At 40.3% G+C, this 27,124-nt stretch overlaps 1 protein-coding gene across 2 annotated transcripts in view; it reads left to right on the forward strand.

Moving 5' to 3' along the window:
* SYTL5 (synaptotagmin like 5) overlaps nucleotides 1-27,124 on the forward strand; it is a 110,323-nt gene that overhangs the window by 37,666 nt on the left and 45,533 nt on the right. For both annotated transcript variants that reach the window (XM_027534822.1, XM_027534823.1), the window contains exons 3-5: nucleotides 10,778-10,893; nucleotides 13,345-13,450; nucleotides 17,009-17,143. In XM_027534822.1, the coding sequence (XP_027390623.1) occupies nucleotides 10,778-10,893; nucleotides 13,345-13,450; nucleotides 17,009-17,143 (357 nt within the window). The remainder of the gene's footprint in view (nucleotides 1-10,777; nucleotides 10,894-13,344; nucleotides 13,451-17,008; nucleotides 17,144-27,124) is intronic.

The following is a 27,124-nucleotide window of genomic DNA, read 5'->3' on the forward strand; positions in this document are numbered from 1 at the left end:
TGATAAGAAGCTGTTTGGAGTACTTTGACATGCTACTTTAAATCACTTATTAATCATATATGAGCGAGCGCCTTCTCCCTTTTTTAGAATACTTTGTTCACTGTGGTTTAGTATCTTAATACCCACATAGATTAGAGGGATTTTTAAATGTAGAAGTATCATACATATCAAGATACTCTATATATACTGTTTAAACAATAGTAAAAAGTATCTATGTATTTATCACTCAGTTTAAGAGACCATTCTTGTTTTCCATTTCTTATTCCCTTGCTCTACTTTATGGTGTTATTGTACTTGGATATATCCCTAAATAATATATTTTCTAATTTTTCAATTTTGAATTCTGTAGAAATGGAAATTATATTGTATGTGTTCTTTGTGACTTTTTTTAGCTCAGCATTTTTTTGTGTGTGAAATCTATCCATGTTTACTTTTTTTGTTTTTAATTTACTTTTTGGCTGTGCAGCATGGCATGTGGGATCTCAGTTTCCGAACCAAGGATCGAACCTCTGTCCCCTGCCATTGCATAGAGTCTTAACCACTGGATCACCTGGGAGGTCCCTCTATCTATGGTTATGTGAATATCATTCCATTCCTCTTCACTGTTGCATCATTCTACAGTGTGCCTGTTTTCTTGTTGATGGACATTTTTGTTGTTTTAGTTTATAATGTTACCCCAGAAATGCTCGTATCACCTGCTTGTACGTATGGCCTAACAAACATGTACAGCAGTTTCCTTATTGTAGGGTTTTTAAAACTGAGTCATGACCCATTGATGGGTCCTGGCCAGCATTTAAAAAAAGAAGGGGAAACAGAAAATGTCAGTATACATATAATTATATGTATGCAATTCTACATATACTTCATTGTGTGTGTATGAATATGTGTATTCATTTTCTGGATTATGATGTAAAACTTTTTTTTTCTTTCCAATTCCCCCTCCCTCCAACCCCCACCCCACATCTGATAAGCACAGATATAATCTCTTTCCCTATGCGTTTGGAGATTTTCTTAATTGACCTCCAACACTATTAGTTCCTGGTGTATAACATAAGTCTAGTTACCATCTGTCAAAAATGTTTGAGAAAACTCCTGTAGGAAGTGTGCCTTAGGAATGAAATTGTAGGGCAAAATGGTATGAACATTTTCAGCTTTTTAAGATGTTAAATTGTGTTTTATAATTGTTGTACCAATTTAAATTCTACCAACATTTTATAAAACTTTACAATCTTACCAACACCTGGCATCATGAAAATTTTTGATTGTTGTTCAACTGGTAGATCCAGATGGATATCTTAACTATGATTTTTTTTTAATTTTTCTGATTACTAATGATGTTGAGTATCCTTTCATAGGTTTATTGGCCATTTGGGGTTCCTTTTCTGTGATATGACCATTTATGTATTGCCCAATTTTCTCTTAGGCTGTTAGTCTATTCTTTACTGATTTGAAGGTGTTTGTGACCCCCTTCATTTGTAAAAATCCTTTTGCCTTAAGATCTGTTTTGTCTGCTATTAATACAGTAATATAAAGTTTCTTTTGGTAAATATTTACATGGTATATTTTTTTCTTACCATTTGCCTTTCAACCTTTCTGTGTCTATATGCTTGCAAGGAGACTATATAGCATAGATGCATATATATGCTGTATATGTGTATATATATATTTAAATATTTGCTATACATATATGCTATATATACAAGCTATGCATGTATACTATATATATATAATTTTTAAGTTTAACTTGACAGTATTTTTCTTAAAGTATAGAGTTTAGTCTATTTGTATCCATTGTAATTACTTAATATTTGATTTTATTTATATTATCTATACATTGATGGAAATACTATATTTTTCTCATTCCATTTTATCCTTTCTACTAGTATAGATATTATATGAGTTTTTATTTTAGTGGTTACCCTAGAAATTACACCATTCATATTTAATTTCATGAATCATTAGTTTTACCCTTCTTCTAATCAACAAAAGGAACTTGATATTCTTAAATTCCAACTGTCTTCACCCAGGCTTATATATACTTTTTGTCCTATGTTTTAGAAACATCTGTTTTCAATTCAACATTTTTGATATCATGTTTGTTTTACATCAACATTTGTTTAGATTTATCCACGTGTTTTACCAATTCCATTTGTTACCATTCCTTTTTATATGTTAGATCTACTTTACTTCCTCTTTTTCTTTCTTTCTTTTGGTCATGTGACACAGCTTTTGGGATCTTAGTTTCCTGACCAGGGAGTGAACTGTAGACCACAGCAGTGAAAGCACGATGTCCTAACTACTGGACCGCTAGGGAATTGCTTTACCTCCTCTTTAGAAGATCCTTTAGTGAAAATCTATTAATGGTAAATTATGTCAGTTTTTATTGTACTGAAACATTTTTTATCTCACTCTTTTATCTCACTCCTAAACAATGGTTTCTCTGGATACATGATTTTAAATAGATATTTTCTCTCGGAACTTTAAAGATATCATTTCACTGGCTTCTAGCTTTCGTTATTTCTAATGGAAGTCACCTGTCATTCTAATCATCATTCCTTTGTTTGTAATATGTTTTTTTCCTCCTCTCTAGCTGTTTTAAAGATATTCTCTTTATCTGTAGAGTTCATAATGTGTTGAAGGATTTCTTGTTACTTTTCCTGTTGGAAAGGAAGAAAGGAGTAAATATATACCATCATTTCCATAACGCCAGGGTCTTTTTCGTCTTTTTCACTTCTGTACTCTTAGCCTTATTTTTTTTTCATTGCTAAGTCATGTCTGACTCTTTTAGGACCCCATGGACTGTAGCCCACCAGGCTCCTCTGTCCATGAGATTTCTGAGGCAAGAATCCTAGAGTGGGTTGCCATTTCCTTCTCCAGGGGATCTTCCTGAACCATGGATCAAACCCAGCTTTCCTGCATTGCAGGCAGATTTTTTACTGCCTGAGCCAAGAATGCAATAAATAATTGATATGTAATGAATGAATTAAATAATTCTAGCTTCCTTGTGAATGATAAGAAGGAAACGTTATATTTCAGTGTATCTAACTACCATATCTTATCTCAGATCTCTCCAGCAAGTTAATAGAAAATAAAGGGAAAAAATGAATGCTTAGGGCACTCTTCTTTTTTAGGATATGATTGCCTACTTTTTCCCTATAAGTCTAAGGAGAACTTGACTTTACATTTAAATAAGCTATCAAGCAAAAGTTTGTGGTCCCAAGAGTTTAATGTTAAAGAAAATTAGAACCTAGCAAATTCTAAATATTCAGTAATCATTAATCACGTGTCACAAGTGTAACTCAATTTCAGTCAAACTCTTCAGAGTGACTTGTAGGAAACACACTGTTTATTCAAAGCTTTGTATTTCTGAAATATTAGATTGATATGGCAGAGAGAAAAAGTTCATAGTAGGTTTCATGTTTCTTTTATTTCTTCTTTCACTCCTTTATTCCTGTCACTCTGCTCCAAACAGAGAGACATAGTCACAGATGTGTGCACGCACACACAGCCAGTCACAGCCCATCATATGAAATACTGCATGTTATTCCTTGGCTTCTATACCTTTTCACCCTTACTCAAAGCCTTGTCATAGCTGGTTCTTTTCTGAAGAGCTTTGCTAAATGTAGGGGCTTTTAGTATAAATCCTGTTTTTGTCATGATACTGTACAACTTTGGGCAAGTTATTTCAGCCATGTGAACTTTGATTTCCTCATCTGAAAACTAAGGATGATATAGCTACTTTATGACATATAGTGAACATTAGAGATGCCATGTATACAGTGCCTAGCACGTGGCTTGGTGCATGGTACACATTCAGTATTTGTTCCCTGTTCTTCAACTCATCCTTCCACCTACACCTCCAGGACCCAAGAAGGTGGCAGAGGCATAGTCCCAAGAGGTGGTTCTGATGTTGCAGAGTTCTAAAGTAACAAATGACTCAGGTCCATATTTGAGTTGAGCAAATACAAGGGCTATAGTTGTTGTTCTTACAAGGATGGTAAGAGGTAATGACTAACAGTTCTGGGAAGATCTTATTTGTGTTAGGTGTTGCCAGCTCTAGGCATATATGGTAAAGATGATAATGTGGAGGGCCATTTGCTGGGGCATGTAGACCTGATGTGGCTCACTTTTCTGTGACACCTGAAACTGCTATTTATATGTGTCCACCTTACTCTGTATCCCAAGAAAATGACAAAAACAAAACAAACAGAACTTCCCTGCACACTTCCAGTGCCGGGGGCACATGTTCTATCTTTGGGGAGCTAAGATTTCATATGCTATGTGGTGCAGCCATTAAAAAAAAAACAAAACCCCAACAAACAAAAAAATAAGACAAGCCTTTGGCATGCCTCTCTTAGGTGGTTCTCTATCACTGATCTATGTTATTCCCCTTGTCCTTGTATCTTTTTGTGTAAATTCTTTGTCGTATTGCAGAAGTTGACAAATCTTTTAAAAAATAAAATGCCAAAGAGTAAGAATTTTAGACTCTGTAGGCTCTGTTGTTCCTGTTAAAACTACTCAAGTTTGCAGTTGTAGCAGAAAAGCAGCCAGAGACAATATATAAACAAATGAGCATGGCTGTGTACCAATAAAACTTTATTAACAGACTCTGAATTTTAAATATTGTTCATATAATTTTCACAGGTCATGAAATATTCAGCTTTGGGGTAATATTTTCCCCAACCATTTAAAAGTATAAAAACCATCCTTAGCTCATCAGTATCAGTATCAGTTCAGTCACTCAGTCGTGTCTGACTCTTTGGGACCCCATGGACTGCAGTACATCAGGCTTCCCTGTCCATCACCAACTCCCGGAGTTCACTCAAACTCATGTCCATCGAGTCGGTGATGCCATCCAACCATCTCATCCTCTATCGTCCCCTGCTCCTCCTGCCATCTTTTCCAGCATCAGGGTCATTTCAAATGAGTCTGTTCTTCGCATCAGGTGGCCAAAGTATTGAAGTTTCAGCTTTAGCATCAGTCCTTCCAATGAATATTCAGGACTTATTTCCTTTAGGGTTGACTGGTTTGATCTCCTTTCCGTCCAAGGGACTCTAAGGAGTCTTCTCCAACACCACAATTCAAAAGCATCAATTCTTTGGCGCTCAGCTTTCTTTATAGTCCAACTCTCACATCCATACATGACTACTAGAAAAACCATAGCTCTGACTAGACAGACCTTTGTTGACAAAGTAACGTCTCTGCTTTTTAATACGCTGTCTAGGTTGGTCATAACTTTCCTTCCAAGGAGCAAGCGTCTTTTAATTTCATGGTTGCAGTCACCATCTGCAGTGATTTTGGAGCCCAAAAAAATAAAGTCTGTCACCGTTTCCACTGTTTCCCCATCTATTTGCCATGAAGTGATGGGACTGGATGCCATGATCATAGTTTTCTGAGTGTTGAGTTTTAAGCCAACTTTTTCACTCTCCACTTTCACTTTCATCAAGAAGCTCTTTAGTTCTTCTTCCCTTTCTGCCATAAGTGTGGTGTCATCTGCATATCCGAGGTTATTGATTTTTCTCTTGGCAGTCTTGATTCCAGCTTGTGCTTCATCTAGCTGGGCATTTCGCATGAGGTACTCTGCATATAAGTTAAATAAGCAGAGTGACAAGATACAACCTTGACGTGCTCTTTTCCCAATTTGGAACCAGTCTGTTGTTCCATGTCCAATTCTAACTGTTGCTTCCTGACCTGCAAACAGATTTCTCAGGTGTCAGGTCAGGTGGTCTGGTATTCCCATCTCTTTAAGAATTTTCCACAATTAAAGGCTTTGGTGTTGTCAGTAAAGCAGAAGTAGATGTTTTTCTGGAATTCTCTTGCTTTTTTGATAATCCAACAGATGTTGGCAATTTGATCTATGGTTCCTCTGCCTTTTCTAAATCCTTAGCTCATAATCTGTATGAAATATGTAGTGAAGAATTTGGCCTACAAGCCATAGTTTGCTTACCTCTACCCTATTGTTCTGAATTTTTCATAGGTATCTTTTTAGAATCTGTGCAAATTATTTCCTGAGTTGAACATTAAGACAAGTAGGTTTTTATGTATAATTATTCTTAGTTTTGTGTGGCCATCATCACAAACTGCCACAATTTAGCAGCTTGCTCATATGTGCTCAGTCGCTTCAGTCGTGTCTGACTCTGACTCCATGGACAGTAGGCAATGTAAATATATGATCTTGATGCTGCAAACTCAGCCTCTGTGTACCAGTGCAAAATTGAATCTTGGAGACAGAGTTTTGGGTGAAGTAGATAAGAATAGCTTTATTGATTTGCAGGAAAAGGAGGACACAGCATGCTAATGCCCCTGGAAAACTGTGTCAATCCTGGAGAATTTGGTGAGGAGTTTTACAGCAAAGCCTCAAGGGCAGGGTTGCTGATAAGATTAGAGTGTGTGGGGTCGCAAAGAGTCGGACACGACTGAGCTACTGAAGTAACTAACAGGTGGTCTTTTTAGAAATGAAGACTGCTGACATCTGCCATTTGTTGGGGGATTTTAGTTCTGTAAAGAGCTCAAAGATATTGTTATGTATATCCCTTTTGAGGGAACTAGGACTTAATGTTGCACTATTGTTTCTTGGCTGCTCCTCCCTTGTGTTATATCCCCTCCCTTCCTTGATTAGCAACTGTTCAGGTCTGCCCTTTGTAACTCATGTTAGGTCATGGAGTCTGGAGTCTGTTCCCTACAAACAAGAAACGACAGAAAGGCTTCCATGCCCAGGAGCCCCATAGGGTACAGCTCAGTTTCAGTCTTACAGTTCTGTTGCTCAGAAACCTAGGTTGGCTTGTCTTATTTCTCTACTCACGGTTCACTAGGCTGAAATCAAGGTGTCAGCTGGCTGAGTTCCTACCAGAGGCTCTGGGAAGATTGTACTTCTAAGTTCATTTTGGTGGACAGATTCTGATTCCCTGTGACTGTGAGAATTAGGCTCCCATTTCTTGTTGGCTGTTAGCTAAGAGGCAGCCTTTGCTCCTAGAGGCCCCTCCCTCTGGTTCTTACACGTGGATATCTGCATCTCAGAGCCCTCTTTTCACATTTGGAATCCCTCTGACTTCCCATTCCACAGCTTCTCAGTATCCAACTTCATTTTCTTCCTGTTTTCAAGGGCTCAGTGACTACTATGGGCCCACCCAGATCATCCATGACCATATTCCTGTGTTAAGGTCAGGTGATGAATAACTTCAGTTCCCTCTGCAAAGTTCAATCACAGCACTACCTCATTTAGCATTTGATTGAATAAACAAGGCCTGGAAATCTGGAGGCAGTACAGTACCTTTAGAATTTAGAATTGCATTATTACTGCCTGCTTTTCCAACATAAGTACTGATGTATGCCTATAGATCACCTGAGATATATCCAGATAGAGCCCATTCAAGTATTAAGTATTAACCAACTCAAGTATTAGTTTTTGCTGTATTTTATACAGCTTTGAAGCTAATCCAATAATCCTTGCTTCTTGATAGGTGATCTAGCCACTTGAAGATAAATTTCAGATGTACAAGCTATGGTCATTCAATGAATAATTTACTCCAAGGATAACCTTTCACTTTTTCCCCAGTGATGGAACTGGGTTTCATAGGTAACTTATCTTTCTTTCCTACATTTAGGAGGAGTATTTCAGGGACTCACCTGAAATACAGTTCAGTGGTTAGGACTCCATGCTCCCACTGCAGGGGGCATGGGTTTGATCCCTAGTCAGATAACCAAGATTCCACATACTGCACAACATGACATAAATGAATAAGTAAGTATTTTATGATAATTGCTAGAGAGAACAAATTGGCATATTTTTCTAGAGTGTTTTTTTTTTTTTTTTAATTTAGGATCCAATTGTTAATTTCTCAGTTCAGTCAAGGAGGTACTGAATCTCATAGATATAATACTATGGGGCTAGAGATCTCTATTTGACTCTTAGCTGCTTTACTTTAGCCATGGCAGACTTGCCACCAATCTTGCTGATTTTCATCTTCAGTTGTTAACCTGAAAACTGGGTTCACCTCTTGGTGAGTGTTGAGTCAGTAGATGCAACCAAGCCAAGGATCAAAAGAAGGAAGTATTTATTATTACTTGCAGCAAGTAAGGAGAACAAGATTCTCAGGTGACTCTGATAAAGAATCCACCTGCTAATGCAGGAGATACAGGAAACATGGATTTGATCCCTGGGAGGAGGAAATGGCAACCCACTCTAGTATTCTTGCCTGGAAAATTTCATAGACGGACTGGCAGGCTGTAGTCTATGGGATCACAAAGAGTCAGATGTGACTGAGCACTCGCACAATTAAGGGGAACACCAGGGATCTTTCTCAAAGCATTGTCTTCCCAACATCAAAATTGCAGAAGTTTTAAGCTAAAGGTACATGAGTATTCATGAGGGGGCTTGAGCAGAGGAGAATTCAGCATAGTATTGGGGGCAAAGGTCCACAGAGTCCAGCTTCAGTTGGAGTCAGAAGGATCAACATCATCTTCCTATCCTCCACCCTTGTCAGGGCCTTAGTTCCTGTAGAACTGAAAGATACGTTGCTAAGTATGTCCCTTGAGGAACTAGGACCCTCCCCATGGCTCCACCATTGTTTCTTGAATGCTTCTCCTGAGTTTTTTCATTCCCTCCCTTAAGATTAATTGCTGAGACCTGTTCAAGGGCGAGCACTGTAGCCAGGCTCACATAACAAAATGGCTCAGGCCAAAATTGATTCTATGTCAAGAAAGCCATTCCTGGTTATCTTTTGCCAGGGACTCTGTAACCTATCTGCTTACATAGTGGCCTAAATATCTTTTATCTTTCTTTTCACTCCTTACCCCCATGATACCCAGATGCACATCTTCATCATTTCCTGTCCTATCTGTTGAGTTACTTCTTCATTGGCCTGTCCGCTTCTGGTTTCTACCCCATATAATACTTCAGAGATACTTCAGAGATTCTATAATTCAACTTGAAATTTAGATTATCTGCCAGTGTTCCCCATTGCCTCCAAAATGGCATTGCAACTCCTTAGCTTGACTTTCAGGGTTTTCCATTTTGTGACTCAATTCTACCTTTCAACCTCATTTTCCATTACAGTCCTCCATAGAGCCCTTGGGCTTCTCTGGTAGCTCAGAGGTTAAAGCATCTGCCTTCAATGCAGGAGAGCTGGGTTCGATCCCTGGGTTGGGAAGATCCCCTGGATGAAGGAAATGGCAACCCACTCCAGTACTCTTGCCTGGAAAATCCCATGGACAGAGGAGCCTGGCGGGCTATACTCCACGGGGTAGCAAAGAGTCGGACACGACTGAACGACTTCAGTTTCACTTTCATAGAGGCCTTAGGTCAAGTAGTAGATGAACATATGGGCCATGTTCTAAGAATGATCAATAGGCCTATATAACTGGGGTAAAGGGTTTGTATAAACATTGCACATGGTTGTGATTGTTCCAAGGTCTTTCTTTTCCACCTTCAACATTCTATTGATTGTAAAACCAGACAGGTCCTTCTACCACCTACATTTTTAATTTGGTTCTTCCTCTTGTCATTGATCTTGTCATTAGTCTTATCATTGTCATTAGTCTTGTCATTGCCCTAGCTTGAGTCTGGCTATCTCTCTCCTGGACTATTGCCATGGCCAACCTGTCTCTTTGTCCCATTCTCTTTAATCCAGTCATTATATTACATCAAGATATCATTCTAAAGCAGAGTGTGATCACTGCCCCTTTATAATTCAAAGCTTTCGTTTGTTCCCCATTGTTTCCATTGAAGCTTATTTATTCACTAATGCGGTAGTTAGGACTCCCCAGGTGACACTAGCTGTAAAGAACCTGCCTGCCAATGCAGGAGACATAAGATGTGGATTTGATCTCAAGGTTGGGAAGATCCCCTGGAGGAGAGCATGGCAACCCACTCCAGTATGCTTGCCTGGAGAATCCCATGGACATAGGAGCCTGGCGGGCTACAGTCCATAGGGTGCAAAGAGTTGGACATGACTGAGGTGACTTAGCACATGTCATGGTTAAGAACTTGAACTATAGCATAAAAAAGAATGCAATAATGCCATTTGTAGCAACATGGATGGACTTAGAAGTTATAATACTAAGTTAAGTAACCCAGACAGAGATAGGCAAATATCATGTGATGTCACTTATATGTGGAGTCTAATCTACGACACAAATGAAATTATTTACAAAACAGAAGAAGACTCATAGACACAGATGACAGACTTGTAGTTGCCAAGGGCATGGGAGAGGGGTGGATTCAGAGTTTGGGGTTGGTAGATGCAAACTATTATATATGGGATGGATAAACAACAAGATCCTATTGTATATCACAGGAAACTATTCAATATCCTCTGATAAACCATAATGAAAAGGATATGAAAAAGAATGTATGTATGTGTAACTGAATCACTTTAAAGCAGAAATTAGCACAACATTGTAAATCCACTCTACCTGAATAAAATAAAAATTAAAAAAACCAAACAAAAAAGAAGTCGAGCTATAGGTCAGACTGCTTGGGGTGGGATCCTGGCTTTATGTGTGAGACACATCATTTTATTGCTCTGTTTCCTCATCTATAAAATGGGGATAATCATGTTTACAGAGTGGATAAAAATATAGTAAGTATGAAGAGCAATTAGCGAGAGCCTTGTATATAGTACATATTCAACTAACAGTGGATTATGATCACCATAAATTACTCCAAGGAGTGAGATGGACTCTGTAACTGGCTATCTTTTACTCAATTAGGGGTTTTTGAGTTAATTATTTGGCTGAACAGTTGAATTCCAATGCTCTCCTCTTTTCTTTTGAGTAGGCAGCTAAGGATTGTAACCGGTGAGTGGTTTTTTGAAGAGAAGGCAAAGCGTTTCAAGCACGTCAATGTTCTGGGCACTGATGTTGTCCGACAGTCCATCTTAAGAAGAAGTCCAGGTAACTAAAGCAAAACTGCTTTAATCTTCGTTTTGGTGGGCTAAATAACTTCTCTTTATTATGTATCAAAGACCATAGTTGAATTTCCTCTGTTGACTCCCTTAGATCATTTCAAAACTTGGTGGCATCAAATCTAAATCTTCAGTTCGTACACGGGAAGATGAAGTTGGTAGAAAATGAAATCCATGGTCATTTTTCTCATATGTGGCACACTGAGGTTTTCAGGGAAGGCATTGCTCTTCATCACAGACTTCTTTTCCTGAATGCACTTCCAATATTTTACTAAACAGTTAAAGGAACATAAAACAGATGCCTTATGTGATTCACATTGTGGAAGAAATCTTTGGTTTTTCAATAAAGATATATTTCAGATTTAATTTAAATGTTACTTTTTCTCATCCAGGGATTCTCAACCAAGTGCTGATATTTTATAATGTGCCCCCTCCCCTAATCAGGCTAAGGGAAGTGTTTGGAAATGCTAGGGGCCCTATCTGGTTATCCCAGTGACTGTGGGGGAATCAGTGGCATTGAGGGATGCTAAATGGCCTGAAATACACAAGGCAGTTTGACTCAGTGAAGAATTATACTGTCACCAAATGCAAATACAGTACGTTCCCTACATATGAACCTTCAAGTTGTGAACTCTCAAACATGACAATGTGCTTTTTCATGTCCAGTTAAATCAGATGTGAATGAAATTGCAGCTTGCCCTTCATCTCCTATTGCTGATCGCCCTTCAGCTCTGCCATCTCCCACTTCCTCTCCCTCCTCCACTTCATAATTCTTCTTGCCTGTTCACTCAATGCCAGCCCCTATATGCCAGCTGTTGAACTGTACTACTGTACTAATGTGTCTTCTTTTTGTATTTGTTTTTTATGTGTCGTATTACACATAAAAGTATTACACATAGAAGTATTACAAACTTCTCACATAAATAACAGCCAACTATACTGTTGGGTACTTAGGTTAACTTTGTTGGACTTACAAACACACTCTCAGAATGGAATTTGTTCATATGTAGGGATTTACTGTAACACTCCACTTTGAGAACGCTAGTCTGTGCATTCAGACCACAATTTAACTGCTTAAATATTGAGTGAAACGTATGTTTAGAATCATATTTCTCATCTGGGCTACAGTAAAGCTGGAGCAGACATCTGTGGGTCTGTTCCTAGGGTATCTCACCTTTCACATACTGGATAAAAATGCCCTGATTTTGAAGCCTGGCTAGGAGGCTTGGACCTGCTTCCAGGGCCCCTTCTTGGTGTTGCACTACCAAGGAAGGGCTCTCCCAGATGGGTAACTCTGGGACTAATGCCACAGAGAGAGCATAGTCGAGTTACAAGGAAGCAGTCAGTTCTGGCTGCTTCCTCCACTCAAACCTCAGCAGTGTAGACTGTCAGAAGGTATGTGCAGGGCTACTCACCCTCCCAGGATCAGATCAGATCAGTCGCTCAGTTGTGTCTGACTCTTTGCGACCCCATGAATCGCAGAACGCCAGGCCTCCCTTCCATCACCAACTCCTGGAGTTTACTCAGACTCATGTCCATTGAGTCAGTGATGCCATCCAGCCATCTCATCCTCTGTCGTCCCCTTCTCCTCCTGCCCCCAATCCCTCCCAGCATCAGAGTCTTTTCCAATGAGTCAACTCTTCGCATGAGGTGGCCAAAGTACTGGAGTTTCAGCTTTAGCATCGTTTCTTCCAAAGAAATCCCAGGGCTGATCTCCTTCAGAATGGACTGGTTGGATCTCCTTGCAGTCCAAGGGACTCTCAAGAGTCTTCTCCAACACCACAGTTCAAAAGCATCAATTCTTCGGCGCTCAGCCTTCTTCACAGTCCAATTCTCACATCCATACATGACCACAGGATAAACAATAGCCTTGACTAGATGGACCTTTGTTGGCAAAGTAATGTCTCTGCTTTTGAATATGCTATCTAGGTTGGTCATAACTTTCCTTCCAAGGAGTAAGAGTCTTTTAATTTCATGGCTGCAGTCACCATCTGCAGTGATTTTGGAGCCCAGAAAAATAAAGTCTGACACTGTTTCCACTGTTTCCCCATCTATTTCCCATGAAGTGATGGGACTGGATGCCATGATATTGTTTCTAGAATCCCATGCTACAATTCAGCCTCTAGGTATTTGGAGTTCTCCTGAACCTTGGATCCTCTGCCCTAAAAATATTTGTAGAGGAGGATGTTTAATTCCTCCATTGTGATTATCTCTGCAAAGCTTATCTCAGCAAAACTCCCACAGGTGAGTCCCAATCTTAATCTTCTTTTAACTCGACAGATGAAAAATACATGTGTGACTGGGAAACATAAGATGGAAACATCATTGCCAGTTACTCTGTCCTGTGTTAATGTAGAAACATGAATGAAGACTAGGAAATAGCTTTCATTTCTTGCCATTTTGTGTGTAAATCTGTCTTCTGATTGTTTTTAATGAGGAGATGGAGAAATACAAAGCCAAGAACAAACCCGCCAGAACAAAGAAAAGTCAGATGCTTTGCCTTCTTCTGGGCAGAAGGCCAGCCACGATGGACCCAGGAGAAAGGGGTAAGACACAGCCTCTTTAAGGGAATCTTTGATCCTTGTTCCAGTCACCTGTGACATAGACACCCCCCCACCCCACTCCAGCCCCCGCTGTTTTTCAAGTCTAATGTCACTTAAGTGACCCAGAAAAGGTCAGAGACTTGACTGAGGTAACATTTTCTTATCATTTGCCTCAGGAAATGCAGTTTTAATTACTTTCAGTTTTAGATAAAGGTCCCTTCTGACCTGAACCTGTGAGGATTTTGCTTTCATTTGATGTATCTAATCTTATACAAAGTGAATCCCTTTGTTTCTCGGTAGAAGGCTTCATGCTCAGGCCAGTGTTGCCTGTAAGGAGGTGATGACTACCTTTGTTGTAGTCGACACCAACCCCTCCACCCTCCCCAACCCGCCCAACCTGAGGGCTGATGTATGAAACGGCCAAATCCAAGATTTCTTTTTTTTTTTTATTTAAAGTAATTTATTTTAATTGGAGGCTAATTACTTTACAATATTGTATTGGTTTTGCCATACATCAACTCTTAATAGGGCTTAAAACACTGTCTCCCCTGTTTAAAATGCAGGTCTCCTTAAGGAAAGAATCATTTGGCCACCTCACTAACTTCATTCAGAAAGCAAATCTATGTGTCATGTACTGAGAATAGGAATGGGAGGCCAATAGGGAGGTGCTGGGAAACTGGAAATGAGAAGGTTCCATCAGGGGAGTCAATAGGCCCCAAAAATGCAGGTTATAAGGACTGAAAGGCATGACTTCCCTGGTGGTCCAGTGGTTCAGACTTTGCCTTCGAATGCAGGAGGTGTGACTTCAATCCCTGGTCAGAGAGCTAAGATCCCACATGCCTCATGGCCACAAAACCAAAACATAAAACAGAAATAATGTTGTAACAAATTCAATACAGACTGTAGTGGTCCACATCAAAAATTTAAGAAGGACCCAAAGGACAAAGTATTGCTTCATAGCCCTGCCTGTTGCAGTCTCTATAGTCTCTATCTCTTAGTCAGCTGGTGGCCAGTTCTGTGGTCCAGGTAGTGAAAATCCTAATCTATACCAAGTGGCTTTATGGTTTGTTCTGAGTAGTGTGGGGCTTCCCTGATGAGTCAGCAGTAAAGAATCCACCTGCCAACACAGTAGACGTGGGTTCAATCCCTGGGCTTGGAAGAACCCCTGGAGAAGGGAATATGGCAACCTACTCCAGTATTCTTTGCTGGGAAATCTCATGGCCAGAGGAGCCTGGCAGGCTATAGTCTATGGGGTCACAAAGAGTCAGATATGATGGAGCACATACACACACATTGGGTAGCATGGCTTTGTTCTCAGCAAAAGCCAATGTGAAAGGCTGCCAGTCCCTGAGCCTTCATCTGTCTCTACAGAAAGTGTATTTTTTTTCTTTTTTTAAAGAATCTTTTACTATGAGTAGGTGTGAATCCTAAATGTCATTTGACTCAAACACTCATGACTAACCATGACTTCGTTAATTAGCAGTGATGAATGGGAAAGATAGCTAGAGGGGCCATATGTCCTATATCTTGAGCCTTCCTACCATTCTAAACCTATTTGTCTCCCCTTGGGGCTCCCACAATGGCTTGTGCCTCTGCATCACTCTTGATTTTGTACTCTGACATGAAGCCCCTCCTTACACAAGAATGTAAAGTAAATGAACGGATCTCGCCAGATACACCCCCTCTCTCCCCTCCTCTTAATTGTAAGCTTTTCTACTGGCTTTCTTACTTTTGTGCTGCAGTATTCAGCATGGTGCCTGGCCCATCAAAAACAATCAGTGATCTGATTGAATTCGGTGTGGAGCCCACAAGGGCCTCTAGGAGGTAGAGTGTGTGGACCCCAGGCCAGGCATCACTATGTGGGTTACAGAATGGCAAGCCTGGAGCTGGGAGACAGTAAGGAGCTAAACAGTACCATGAATGATATACATCCTGAATTGTCAAGAGAGTCCTAGTGCTGGACTGAGCTCTGCTGAAACTCCAAACTGGGGTCTGATTGTTCTGTCGTCAAAGAATGTAACACCTAGTTGGAAAGAAAAGGTTTAAAGGTCCACACTTGAAAAGTTAATAATGTAGAGAAGGATTTTAGGAAAATCTAAGATGGCAATATGAGCAGCCTGATAGCCCTTTTGAAACATGGCAAGAAGTTTGTTGTTGTTGTTCAGTAGCTCAGTCATGTCTAATTCTTTAGCGACCCCGTGGACTATAGCCCACCAGGCTCTTCTGTCCATGAGATTTTCCAGGCAGAAATACTGGGTTGCCATTTCCTTCTCCAGGGAATCTTCCCGACCCAGGGATTGAACCTCTGTTTCCTGCATGGCAGGTGGAATTTTTCCCACTGAGCTACCAGGGAAGCTGTATGACTACAAAAGATATGAGAACAAATAATTAAATATTAGATTATCAATGTTGGGAGGGCACAGGGACCATTGGGAAAGGAATCAAATTCTAAGTGGGACTTGATGAGGAGCTTGAAGGAGGGAGAGGGCCCAGTATAACAGAAGAGGAGGAAGAGTGAGTTCACATGGAGGAGACAGGAAGCAGCTATGCAGAGGTAAGGACATGTACACAGTGGTTCTCAAAGTAACATCATTTGACATGATATTAAGTGCTATTCTCACCAAAAATGTAATTTCCAGGCAGACTGAAGCTTCTAACACTTTGACGAGACACTCCACACAGTGGTCTTTGAAACAGACAACTTGGCAGATCCTATTAAAATTGTCTTAATACCTCTGGAATAGTTTTTCCCCATGAGAAAACTATAGCCAGTGAAGTAAATGAATTGGTCTCTACCAATACCACACAAAAGGAAAATAGCTTTGGTTTGTCTTTATGTGAGTGCATTTGAAAAGACGCATGTTTGAGGCTTTTGGTAGCTTGGATCATGACCTGAATGTTAATTTCTGAAAAGCTCTTTTTGCTTAAGTTCCAAATAATTTGGGGAAATGGGAATGCAGTCAAGTTTGATGTGGTGTGAGCCATTCCATTGTTCAGACTTATTACCCCAGGGCATGCATGCAGTCACTTATTCCTCAAGAACTGGCTGGGTTGTAGTTCATGCCAGGCCTCCCGCTAACCTTAGGGGATCTGACAGGAAACAAGAAGAACAAGAGTTGTCCTTCTCATGGGGCTACAGTCTAGTAAGTTGCTACATTAGTTGATCCCAGAGGATCATCATAGCTCTTCTGTCTGAGCAAGGTGAGTTCAAACTCCCCTTTTCTCAGCATTGTGTAAATAAGTTCAGCCCCGTCAGTGCTTCTCCATTCTCAGGTGATAGTGGTGAGTCCCCAAAGTCAATGGTATTTTTCTTTGAAAGACAGAGTCCTAGCTTACCAGCAGCTGGTATGGCTTTGGGAGAATGCCCTCACCACCTCTACTGATACCTTTGACATTCTGTTGCAGAAGCCATGGGGACTCCCCAGAATTTCTCAGCCTCAAGTCAGCTTCATTGAAGAATTATATATGTTGGAAGTACAATAAATGGTATTCTTAAAATGATATACTTAAGTGTTTTATTATTTTCCTTTTAAATACATGTACGTATATATGTAATTTCAGATTTCTTCTTAGCAAGTTCAGATCAGCAACCAAAGGAGAAATCATCACTCCAAAAACTGAAAGTGGGCGGAGCTACAGCTTGGACTTAGACAGCCAAAATTTTTGGAGTTTAAAGTCAGCCCTTGGTTCTGACAGGTAAGACACATAACAGATTGGCCAAAGGAATAGACTGAGGACAGGGTTGGTATGTGCACTCATGCTCAGTCACTTCAGTCATGTCTGACTCTTTGTGACCCCATGGACTATAGCCTGCCATGCTCCTGTGTCCATGGGGATTCTTCAGGCAAGAATATTGAAGTGGGTTGCCATGCCTTCCTCCAGGGGATCTTCCCAACCCAGGGATGGAACCCAGGTCTTGCACATTGCAGGTGGATTCTTTACCAACTGAGCCACCGGGGAAGCCCAGGTTTGTATATTTCTATCCAAACGATGCTTCTAGATACCTGCAATGTATTCCCTCTCAGAGATCTTCTAATACGTAATGTGAAAACCCAGGAGGATAGTTTTTAGTTGAAATGGTAAACACTTATATTTCTGGAATTACAGCTATGGAAATCATCTGTGCACTTGCATGGCTGAGACTTGATGTCTTTTGGGGACTCAGGGCTGCAGTTCACATGGATAAATCCAGGAAAATAAATTGTTTTCATTGATTTCTTGATTTTTTTCTGTTTAAGCTTTGGAAAAAGAAACCTCTAGGTGTCAATTGCTTGCAACTTTAAAAAAATTAATAATAATTTCCTTTGAATTGCCTCAGAGAATTTCCACAAAGTCCACTTCTTTATAGTTCTACCACCTCTAACTTGTTATCAAAGGGCCAGCTCCTCAAAGCTCCCATGCATGGAGCTAGCACCTTGTTAAGAAAAGTAAAGAGAGAAAAGATAGCCAAGAGCCTAGTCATCTCCTATCAGGCTGAAATGTTCTTTATCCTTTTGGAACAGAAGTCAAGGCTGATTTTCATGACTGGTATATTATCAAAGGCAACGATGAGAAAAAAGATCTACCCTCATGGGTCATTAAGAGCACAGGTAGTGTCCATACCGATATCTTTTTTCCTATAGCATTCCTACAAACTTGTGTCACTTTATGTAAAACTTCAAAGAAAAAAATAAAACAAATCATTTCTCATCCACTATCAAAAGATTATGATTGTATTCAGTCCTTTCCAAATTCTCAAAGAATGTAGCTATATTTCCTTTATGATAAAAAATACTTTAAACCCTCATTGCATTTGTCCTTGAAATCATTTCCTTTGACTTCTCTTGGGGTGGCCCTCTATCTTGTCCCATAAAACCTTATGTAGGAAAATCTCATTTTTGGTTTTGATTGCTGAGTTCCTAACTCTCAGACAGGGATCAAAATTATTTAGAGATGCTATTTTTGTTCAGCCTCGTGGGGACTCGCTGGATGAGCTATCTTGGCTCATATTTCAGGCTGGCATTTAAAAGGAACAATATATCTATATAAAGAGGAAAGATGGAGTCCCCCGTTCAAAACACTTAGTCTCCTGGCTCAATGAAGAAAATTAAATTATTTCATTTACAGTTACTTAAGAGTAAGGGTCATACTCTGCAATATCACAGTGCTTACACGGTTGTTTCAGAATCTACCTGCCTGGGTTTATTCCTTGAGTCTTAACAACTTCTGCGTGTAGATATAGTTGACCCTGAAATAACATGCTGACCCTACCCCCTCACTTTACCTGTCAAAAATCCGAGTATAACTTGACAGTAAGCTTTTCCTATCCACAGTTCCTCTGTATCCTCATGCAGCTCCATATCCAAGGATTTACCCAACTGAGGATCCTGGCGTGCTGTAGTGTTTACTATGGGTAAAAAAAAAAAAAAATCCATGCATAAAAAGAACCACACACGTAAAGCTATAAAGCCATATGGACATGTTTTACCAAAGACTGGTGTATTGACCCAGGGGTCTCTTGTTGTAAATTGGAAGGTTGTCACTAAACAGACTTTATCTTTGAGATTGTAAATACCCAAGATCAATAGATAGAATATAATGGTCAGGGTGCTTTGGTTTAGAGATAGAATATATTAATAATAGTCAGGGTGCTTCGACTGAACCACGCCAAGAACAATGTGTTCCCAATAAGAAGGAGAGTCAAGATGTTCAGGAGATCAGTAGAGCACAATGTCCTTTTCCTGAAACATGTATTTATCGTAATGATGACTCATTCATTAAAGGACTGCCACTGTGAGATGAGTTACATTATCCCCAAATTATTCCTTAGGAAGTGGGAGCAGGAGGTGGCCTATCTTTTCTTCACTCCCATCCCTAAAAGGTGTTAACTCCTTTTTTATTTTCTTGGAGCTGGAGGAATTCTGCAAAGCCAAGTAGTCAAGCTTGCAGACCTTCTTTTCTCATTAGGTTCTTCAAGCAGAACTGCAGCCTCCCCTGTAACAGCAGATTCCCCAAAAAAGAATTTGCAAGATTCTGGCCTCTGCCGTCTATTACCTGGCCTAGCTTAGCAGTTAATTCCCCCTTCTCCTCTTCCACGCATATTTCTTCATAGTTCATTGCTCTTTTTGTGGAGCAGCTGGGCTTGAGCATTGTTTTTAAAAACTCATATCGGAGTGGAAATGATTGTTTTTCAGATGCCTGGTTAGACTTTATTTCTTTTCAGGAGTTTCAAAGCAGGGAAATGTGTGAATGGCTTAGGCAAGGTGCAGCAGCCTCTCAGAGGAACATGGCAAATGGCTCTTCACTGGTTTCTTGGGACTTGACACATGAGACAGCTGCGTTTTGTTTTTTTAAAGGCATATAAATGTGAACTGTAATTAACAGAATACTCTTCAAGGCAGTGATTCCTAATTCCTTTCACGCTGTGATGAGTTGTCAGTGTGGTGTGATTTGTGAGATATCTATCTTAAATCTTAAAAAAAAAAAAAAGTCTTAGCTAATACTGAAAACAACAACAAAAAATCAAATAGACTCACAGACTTTGAGAAGGAACTTATGGTTGCTAGGGAGATGAGTGGGGGAAGGGGATAGTTAGGGAGTTTGGGATGAACATGTACACACTGCTATACTTAAATGGATAACCAAAAAGGTCCTACTGTATAGCACAGGGAGCTCTGCTCAATGTTATGTGGCAGCCTGGATGGGAGGGGAGGGGAGTTTAGGGGAGAATGGGTACATATATATACATGGCTGAGTCCCTATCCTGTTCATCTGAAACTGTCACAACACTGTCTGCTAATTGGCTATACCCCAATACAAAATAAAAAGTTTAAAAAAAAATCCCACTCTCCTAGAAATGAATCCTCAGACAAGGATTCTTAAGTGAGTAATTTATTAATTGAAATGATTCTGGGCTACCAGAATTGAAATGAGCTACCAGTAAGGGAGTAAGTGACCTAGATGGGTGGGATGGAGAGGGGTCAGAGAGAGGTCCAAGAGGGAGGGGATATATGTCTACATAGAGCTGATTCAATTTGCTCTAAGCAGAAACCAACAAAATATTGTAAAGCAACTATACCTCAATTTTTTTTAAAAGCAAAGAAGATGAGAAATTTGCTGTCTCTGGTGAGGTATGAGTTTGAGAACTCAGCTTAATCCTGCAAGAGATTCTGGGGCATAAAGTATTGGTATCTCTAGGTTTTTACATTTTGAGGAGCTGGACCATTGCACTTCTGTCCCAATAAGTCATTGTTTATAGGTTCCCTTAGATTGGGTTTTCAGATTTAGCAAATGATGATACAGGATGTCCAGTTAAATTTTTCAGGTAAAAAACTTAAAAAAAATACATTTCATGAAATCTTACTTGTATGTACCACATAAATAGTAGTATATTTTTATACTAAAAAATTCTTGATTGTTTATCTGAAATTCAGATTTAACTGAGAGTCAGGGGAGGCATATTTCAAGGCATGCTTGGCCTCCAGCACTAAAGGCAAAGCTCTGAACATCATAAGTGCAAACCATTAGCAGAAAAGTACCCAGAAGCTTGGGATGGGTAGGTGGAGCCTGCTGCAAGGGATCTGAGGGTATCTGGAAGGGGACATCAATACTGTTCCCTAAAATACAGGAATAGTGGAACTTAGAACTGAAAAATTGATTCTGTTCAGTAAGAAGATGGATAAAGGATGCTGTTGTGTTTCTCAGCAGCATTTCTATCATGACATTGAAGGATACGGCAAGTATTGAACCACAGGAACCTGTACCTCTGGCAACCAACCAGTTTCTCCTGTCCCCCAACCCCACCCCCTGCCCAAGCACATTCTAGTTTTATCCAGTTGTTCTTAATTGCTCTCTGGGAGGCCCGGGACTGACTGTCACAGTCTCTGTGAAGCTTCACAAGCTGATTTGGTCAGCTCTGATCCAAAAGCAGAAACCACACCATTCATGGCAGCCCTTACCTTCTTAGCTGATCCTCATTCTTACCCTTCCCCCAGCTCCCTCCTTCTTTCTCACCCTCTCCCTCTGTCTTTCTCTTTCCTTCCGGTAAATAAGACATGTTTGGTATCTTAATGACTAAAAAAGTCATTCTTTCCTCATATCTATTATTTTGGGCAAAATAGGTTGATGAAACCCATTCTGTCATTTTGTGACGCATCCTTTTTTCATCACAAGTAAAATCATCTTCCTGTCCCCAATGTCATTTTCATTAACATCTTTGAGATTAAGATGGCAATTAGGCAGCATCCTCTTACTACTATTTGAAATATTAGCAAGCTGGGAGTGTTTTAGCTCTGAGTCAGGACCACTTCCACAAAGTTAATACTGGTTTGTTTTGTGCAGTAGATAAAATGCTGTATAGCTAGTTTCTAATGCTCTGAGCAAACTCCTTTCCTTACCAGGCTTTAAAAATTGTTCAAATTTATAGTACATCTCTAAAAGTACATCCAGCTCATTCTGTAATCCTAGCTGTGAGAGTTTTGTGACGCAAAAGAATAATGGTTATAAGGACTGTTCTCCAAAGGAAAATTACTTTCACTTCTTTCCTGTGCCTCTGCTTAATTTGTCCCGTGCTAATTCCTTTCTTCCTATTTTAACCTGCTTTGAGTAAGCTCAGCCCTTCTTAGTGGCAGCAAAGGGTGAGCAATTAAAGCCACAAGCTTCACAGATACTAAGCCTAAAGCAATTTGCAAAATCCTGGTGTCCTGAGAAAAATGACTCTTCCTTCCATGAAGTGATAGACAGGTGACAGAAGAAGTGAGAAATAGTGGAGTTATGAGAGTATGTGATTTACTTGAACTGTGGCTGTATCCATTAGAGTTACATGAGGTCTAGAGTGGGCTTCCCTGGTGGCTCAGATGGTAAAGAATCTGCCTGCAATGTGGGAGACCTGGGTTCGATCCCTGAGTTGGGAAGATTTCTTACTTATTCTGACTTGTTCTGTGCACAGGAGCTCCAGGCTCTTGGGATTGAAAAGAAATCCTCTCTGGTAGAGTGGTGTGTGTTCCTAGTAAACAGAGTTCTGTGCTTAAGGGTGAGTGCTGAGCGGGAATGGGTGGGACACTGCCCTCTGCTGCAGCATCCCCCCATAACTGCTCTCAGACCTTTTCCAAGGGTGCAGTGTCTCACACTGCCAGAGCCCCTGATTTGTGTTTTCTTTGTATACATGTGACTTTCCTCATTATAAATGTCAATAATGTGAGGCAGTATGGAGATCGGGAGTTCAGCCAGACCCTTGACACCATACTTAGGTTGAACTACCCCTGGGTTCTGAGTTCTTTTTGTTAAATTGGAGTAGAATTGCTTTACAATGTTGAGTTTAGTTTCTGATATACAACAGAATGAATCAGCTATTTGTATACATAGATCCCCTCCCTCTTGGACCTCCCTCCCTCTTCCACCCCACCCCTCTCCATCATCACAGAGCATGGAGCTGAGCTCCCTGTACTACACAAGAGCTCCCTACTAGCTCTCTGTTTTATACACGGTTGTGTATATGTGTCAATCCTAATCTCCCAATTTGTCCCACCCTCCTTTCCCTACTTCCCATGTCCACATCTCTGTCTCTATTTCTGCCCTGGAACTAGGATCATCTGTACCATTTTTCTAGATTCCACATACATGCATTAATGTGTTTCTCTTTCTGACTTACTTCACTCTCACCTAAGGTGTATTAGGTGACACATTACATGCTCAGGGTAGCTAAGACAGAGTAATGGCCTTTCTTCTTCTGTTAGATCACTGACGAGTAGAGCTAAATCATTCGCTCACCTATGTATTTTATTTATACAAATAAATTCAACATATAGCTCTGCCAATGTTATTGGCCTAGTACTGTATGTGTTCATTTAGTTGCTAAGTTGAGTTTTACTCTTGTGACCGCATGTACTGTATGTAGCCTGCCAGGCTCGTCTGCCCTTTCCTTCTCCAGGGGATCTTTCTGACCCAAGGATCAAACCCAGATCTCTTGCATTGCAGGTGGATTCTTTACTGACTGAACCACCAGGGAAGGCCCCTAGTACTATATGCCAAGTGGTAAATGTGGAAGTTCTTAGACAATGCTGCTTTTCTATCCCTTGGTGAACTTCCAATTTGTCAGGGAAGGTTGGGATGACTAAACGATTTCAAGACAATATGGTGTCACTACACACAAAGCTAGTGGAGGTGATGGAATTCCAGTTGAGCTGTTTCAAATCCTAAAATATGATGCTGTTAAAGTGCTGCACTCAATATGCCAGCAAATTTGGAAAACTCAGCAATCCCAAAGAAAGGCAATGCCAAAGAATGTTCAAACTACCACTCAATTGTACTCATTTCACATGCTAGCAAAGTAATGCTCAAAATTCTGCAAGTGAACCTTCAACATTTTGTGAACTGAAAACTTCCAGATGTTAAAGCTGGATGTAGAAAAGGCAGAGGAATCAGAGATCAAATTGCCAACGTCTGGTGGATCAAAGAAAAAGCAAGAGAATTCCAGAAAAACATCCTCTTCTGCTTCGTTGACTATGCTAAAGCCTTTGACTGTGTGGATCACAACAGACTGTGGAAAATTCCTCAAGAAATGGGAATACCAGATCACCTTACCTGCATCCTGAGAAACCTTTATGCAGGTCAAGAGGCAACAGTTACACCCAGACATGGAACAATAGACTGATTCCAAATAGGAAAAGGAGTACGTCAAGGCTGTATATTGTCACCCTGCTTATTTAAGTTATATGCAGAGTACATCATGTGAAATGCTGGACAGGATGAAGCACAAGCTGAAATCAAGATAACTGGGGAAAATATCAATAACCTCAGATATGCAGATGACACCACCCTTATGGCAGAAATTGAAGAGGAACTAAAGAGCTTCTTGATAAAATTGAAAGAGGAGAGTGAAAAAGTTGGCTTAAAGCTCAACATTCAAAAAACGAAGATCATGGTATCCGGTCTCATCACTTCATGGCAAATAGGCGGGGAAGCAATGGAAACAGTGACAGACTTTAGTTTCTTGGGCTCCAAAATCACTGAAGATGGTGACTGCAGCCATGAAATTGAAAGACGCTTGCTCCTTTGAATAAAAGCTATGACCAACCTAGACAGCATATTAAAAATCAGAAACATTACTTTGCCCCCATATTCCATATAGTGAAAGGTGTGGTTTTTCTAGTAGTCATGTATGGATGTGAGAGTTGGACTATAAAGAAGGCTGAGCACTGAAGAATTGATGCTTTTGAACTGTGGTGTTGGAGAAGACTCTTAAGAGTCCCTTGGACTGCAAGGAGATCCAACCAGTCCATCCTAAAGGAAATCAGTCCTGAATATTCATTGGAAGGACTGATGTTGAATTTGAAACTTCAATACTTTGGCCACCTGATGTGAAGAGCTGACTCATTTGAAAAGACCCTGATGCTGGGAAAGATTGAAGGCAGGAGGAGAAGGGGACGACAGAGGGTGAGATGGTTGGATGGCATCACTGACTGAATGGACGTGAGTTTGAGCAAGCTCCTGTAGATGGTGAAGGACAGGGAAACCTGGCATGCTGCAGTCCATGGGGTCACAGAGAGTCGGACATGACTGAGCGACTGAACAACAACATGGTATCATGATAAAAAGATCATCTGCGTGCTATGGAAAAGCCAGAGACAGGCATTTAACCATCCAGGAGAATCAGAGGAGCTTCATGGAAATGATGCCTAAGCAATTTGAAGGAGTGAGGAAGACGTGGCCACACAAAGAGAGGTGAGCACATCCTAGGTAGAGGAAGCAGAAAGTTCAAAGGAAAAGATACATAAAGCAATTTTGCATGTGCTAGAAAACAAACAGTTCAAGGGTTTTTTAAAAATATATTTTAATGTTTCTGTTTCTAGCTACCATCTTTTTTATTTGTATTCATTTGTTTCTTTTTGACTTTGCTGAGTCTTTGTTGCTGCACGCAGGTCTTCTCTAGTTACAGTGAGTGAGGACTGCTCTCTAGCTGTGATGCAGGGCCTTCTCATTGTGGTAGTTTCTCTTGTGGAGCAAAGACCCTAGAGTGCTTGGGCCTCAGTAATCATGACACACAGGCCCGGTTACCCTATGACATGTGGCATTTTCCTGGATCAGGCATCAAACCTGTGTCCCCTGAATTGGCAGGCGAATTCCTACCCACTGGACCAGGGAAGTCCCAGTTCAGAGTTTTTAGAGTGTAAAATTGAAATGCGGTTTACAAAAGATGAGATGGAGAGTTTCATTGAGCAGGATGTGGATGGCTTTTGATACCTTGATAGCTTTTTTCTTATAAGCAACATAGCATCCCATGTAGAACAAGAGTTTAGGAAATCCAAACTATTGGGTTGGCCAAAAAATTCACTCAGGTTTTTAAGACTCTTTGGAAAAACACGAGCCAAGCAAACTTTTTGGCCAACCCAATACTAAGTACAGAGTAAGTGCTTGTTCCATTTAGTTGCTGAAAGCTAAATTCTGAGGTGAGGGCAACTGGCTTTCTCACTTATAACTTCTAGTCCACCCAATATTTGTCATGGCTGCTGGCCTCTCGTCCAACTGGCTTCCAGCTATTCTTTAAAAACAAGACATGGGAACAGGATTTTGTTGTGATTGTGAATGACAAAATATTATCAGACTGAGATTTCTACTTGTCCTTAATTTCTTTTTCCTCATACCCAGAGTCCCTCCTACATGATGACTGTCTCTTCCATTTTAGAGAGTCTTTTTAAAGAAATGAGATATTTTGAGGAAGCCCAAAACATTTTAAGACCATCAAACAAATCAGCTTTTGTTTTAGTAAATTGAATGATCAAGGCTCTTTATGTTCTTAACATTAATTCATTGAACAAAATTTCACTGAACACCTCCCACATTGTATTATATTTGTCCTTTCTCCAAAAGGGAAAAAGAAGGAAAATATATGTTATTCAGACACATAAAATCAGTGGTTTCAGAGGAAACTGCAGCAAGAGAAACTGCTTAATGAATTTCTAGTTCTTCGGTATTTCTCTGCTTCCCTAATTCAGTGGTCAAGAGCTCTTAAGTTGTTTCATTTGTGCATTAAGTATGGTAAAGAGTCTACCTGCCATGTGAGAGACCTGAGTTCAGTCTGTGGATTGGTAAGATCCCTTGGAAAATCGAATGGCTACTCACTCCAGTATTCTTGCCTGGAAAATTCCATGGACAGAGGAGCCTGGTGAGCTACAGTGCATAGGGTTGCAAAGAGTAGGACATGACTGAGCGATTAACACACGCACAAACACACATGTATTGTTCATTGCTTTGGGATGTATTGACCTCTCCAAAGAGTTTGGTATTTATTTATTTACTTATTTAATTAATTTTTGTTAATTTTTGGCCACCATTCATGGCATGCAGGATCTTTGTTCCTCAACCAGGTACTGAACCCTCACTCCATGCAGTGAAAGCTTAGAGTCCCAACCACTGATCCACCATGGAAGTCTCAAGAGTATGGTTTTTAAGTGGAGACACACATACCTGTGTGTTCATGAGCCTGTGTTCTCAGGCACACACACAGGGGTCAACAAACGTTTATGTAAAGGTACAGATTGTTCCCTGGTGGCTCAGTGGGAAAGGATCTGCCTGCCAATGCAGGAGACACAAGTTTAATCCCTGGGTCAGGAAGATCCCCTGGAGAAGAAAATGGCAACCCACTCCAGTATTCTTGCATGGAGAATTCCATGGACAGTGGAGCCTGGTGGGCTACAGTCC

This window comes from Bos indicus x Bos taurus, chromosome X (genome assembly GCF_003369695.1).
Source record: "Bos indicus x Bos taurus breed Angus x Brahman F1 hybrid chromosome X, Bos_hybrid_MaternalHap_v2.0, whole genome shotgun sequence".
NCBI lineage: Eukaryota > Metazoa > Chordata > Mammalia > Artiodactyla > Bovidae > Bos > Bos indicus x Bos taurus.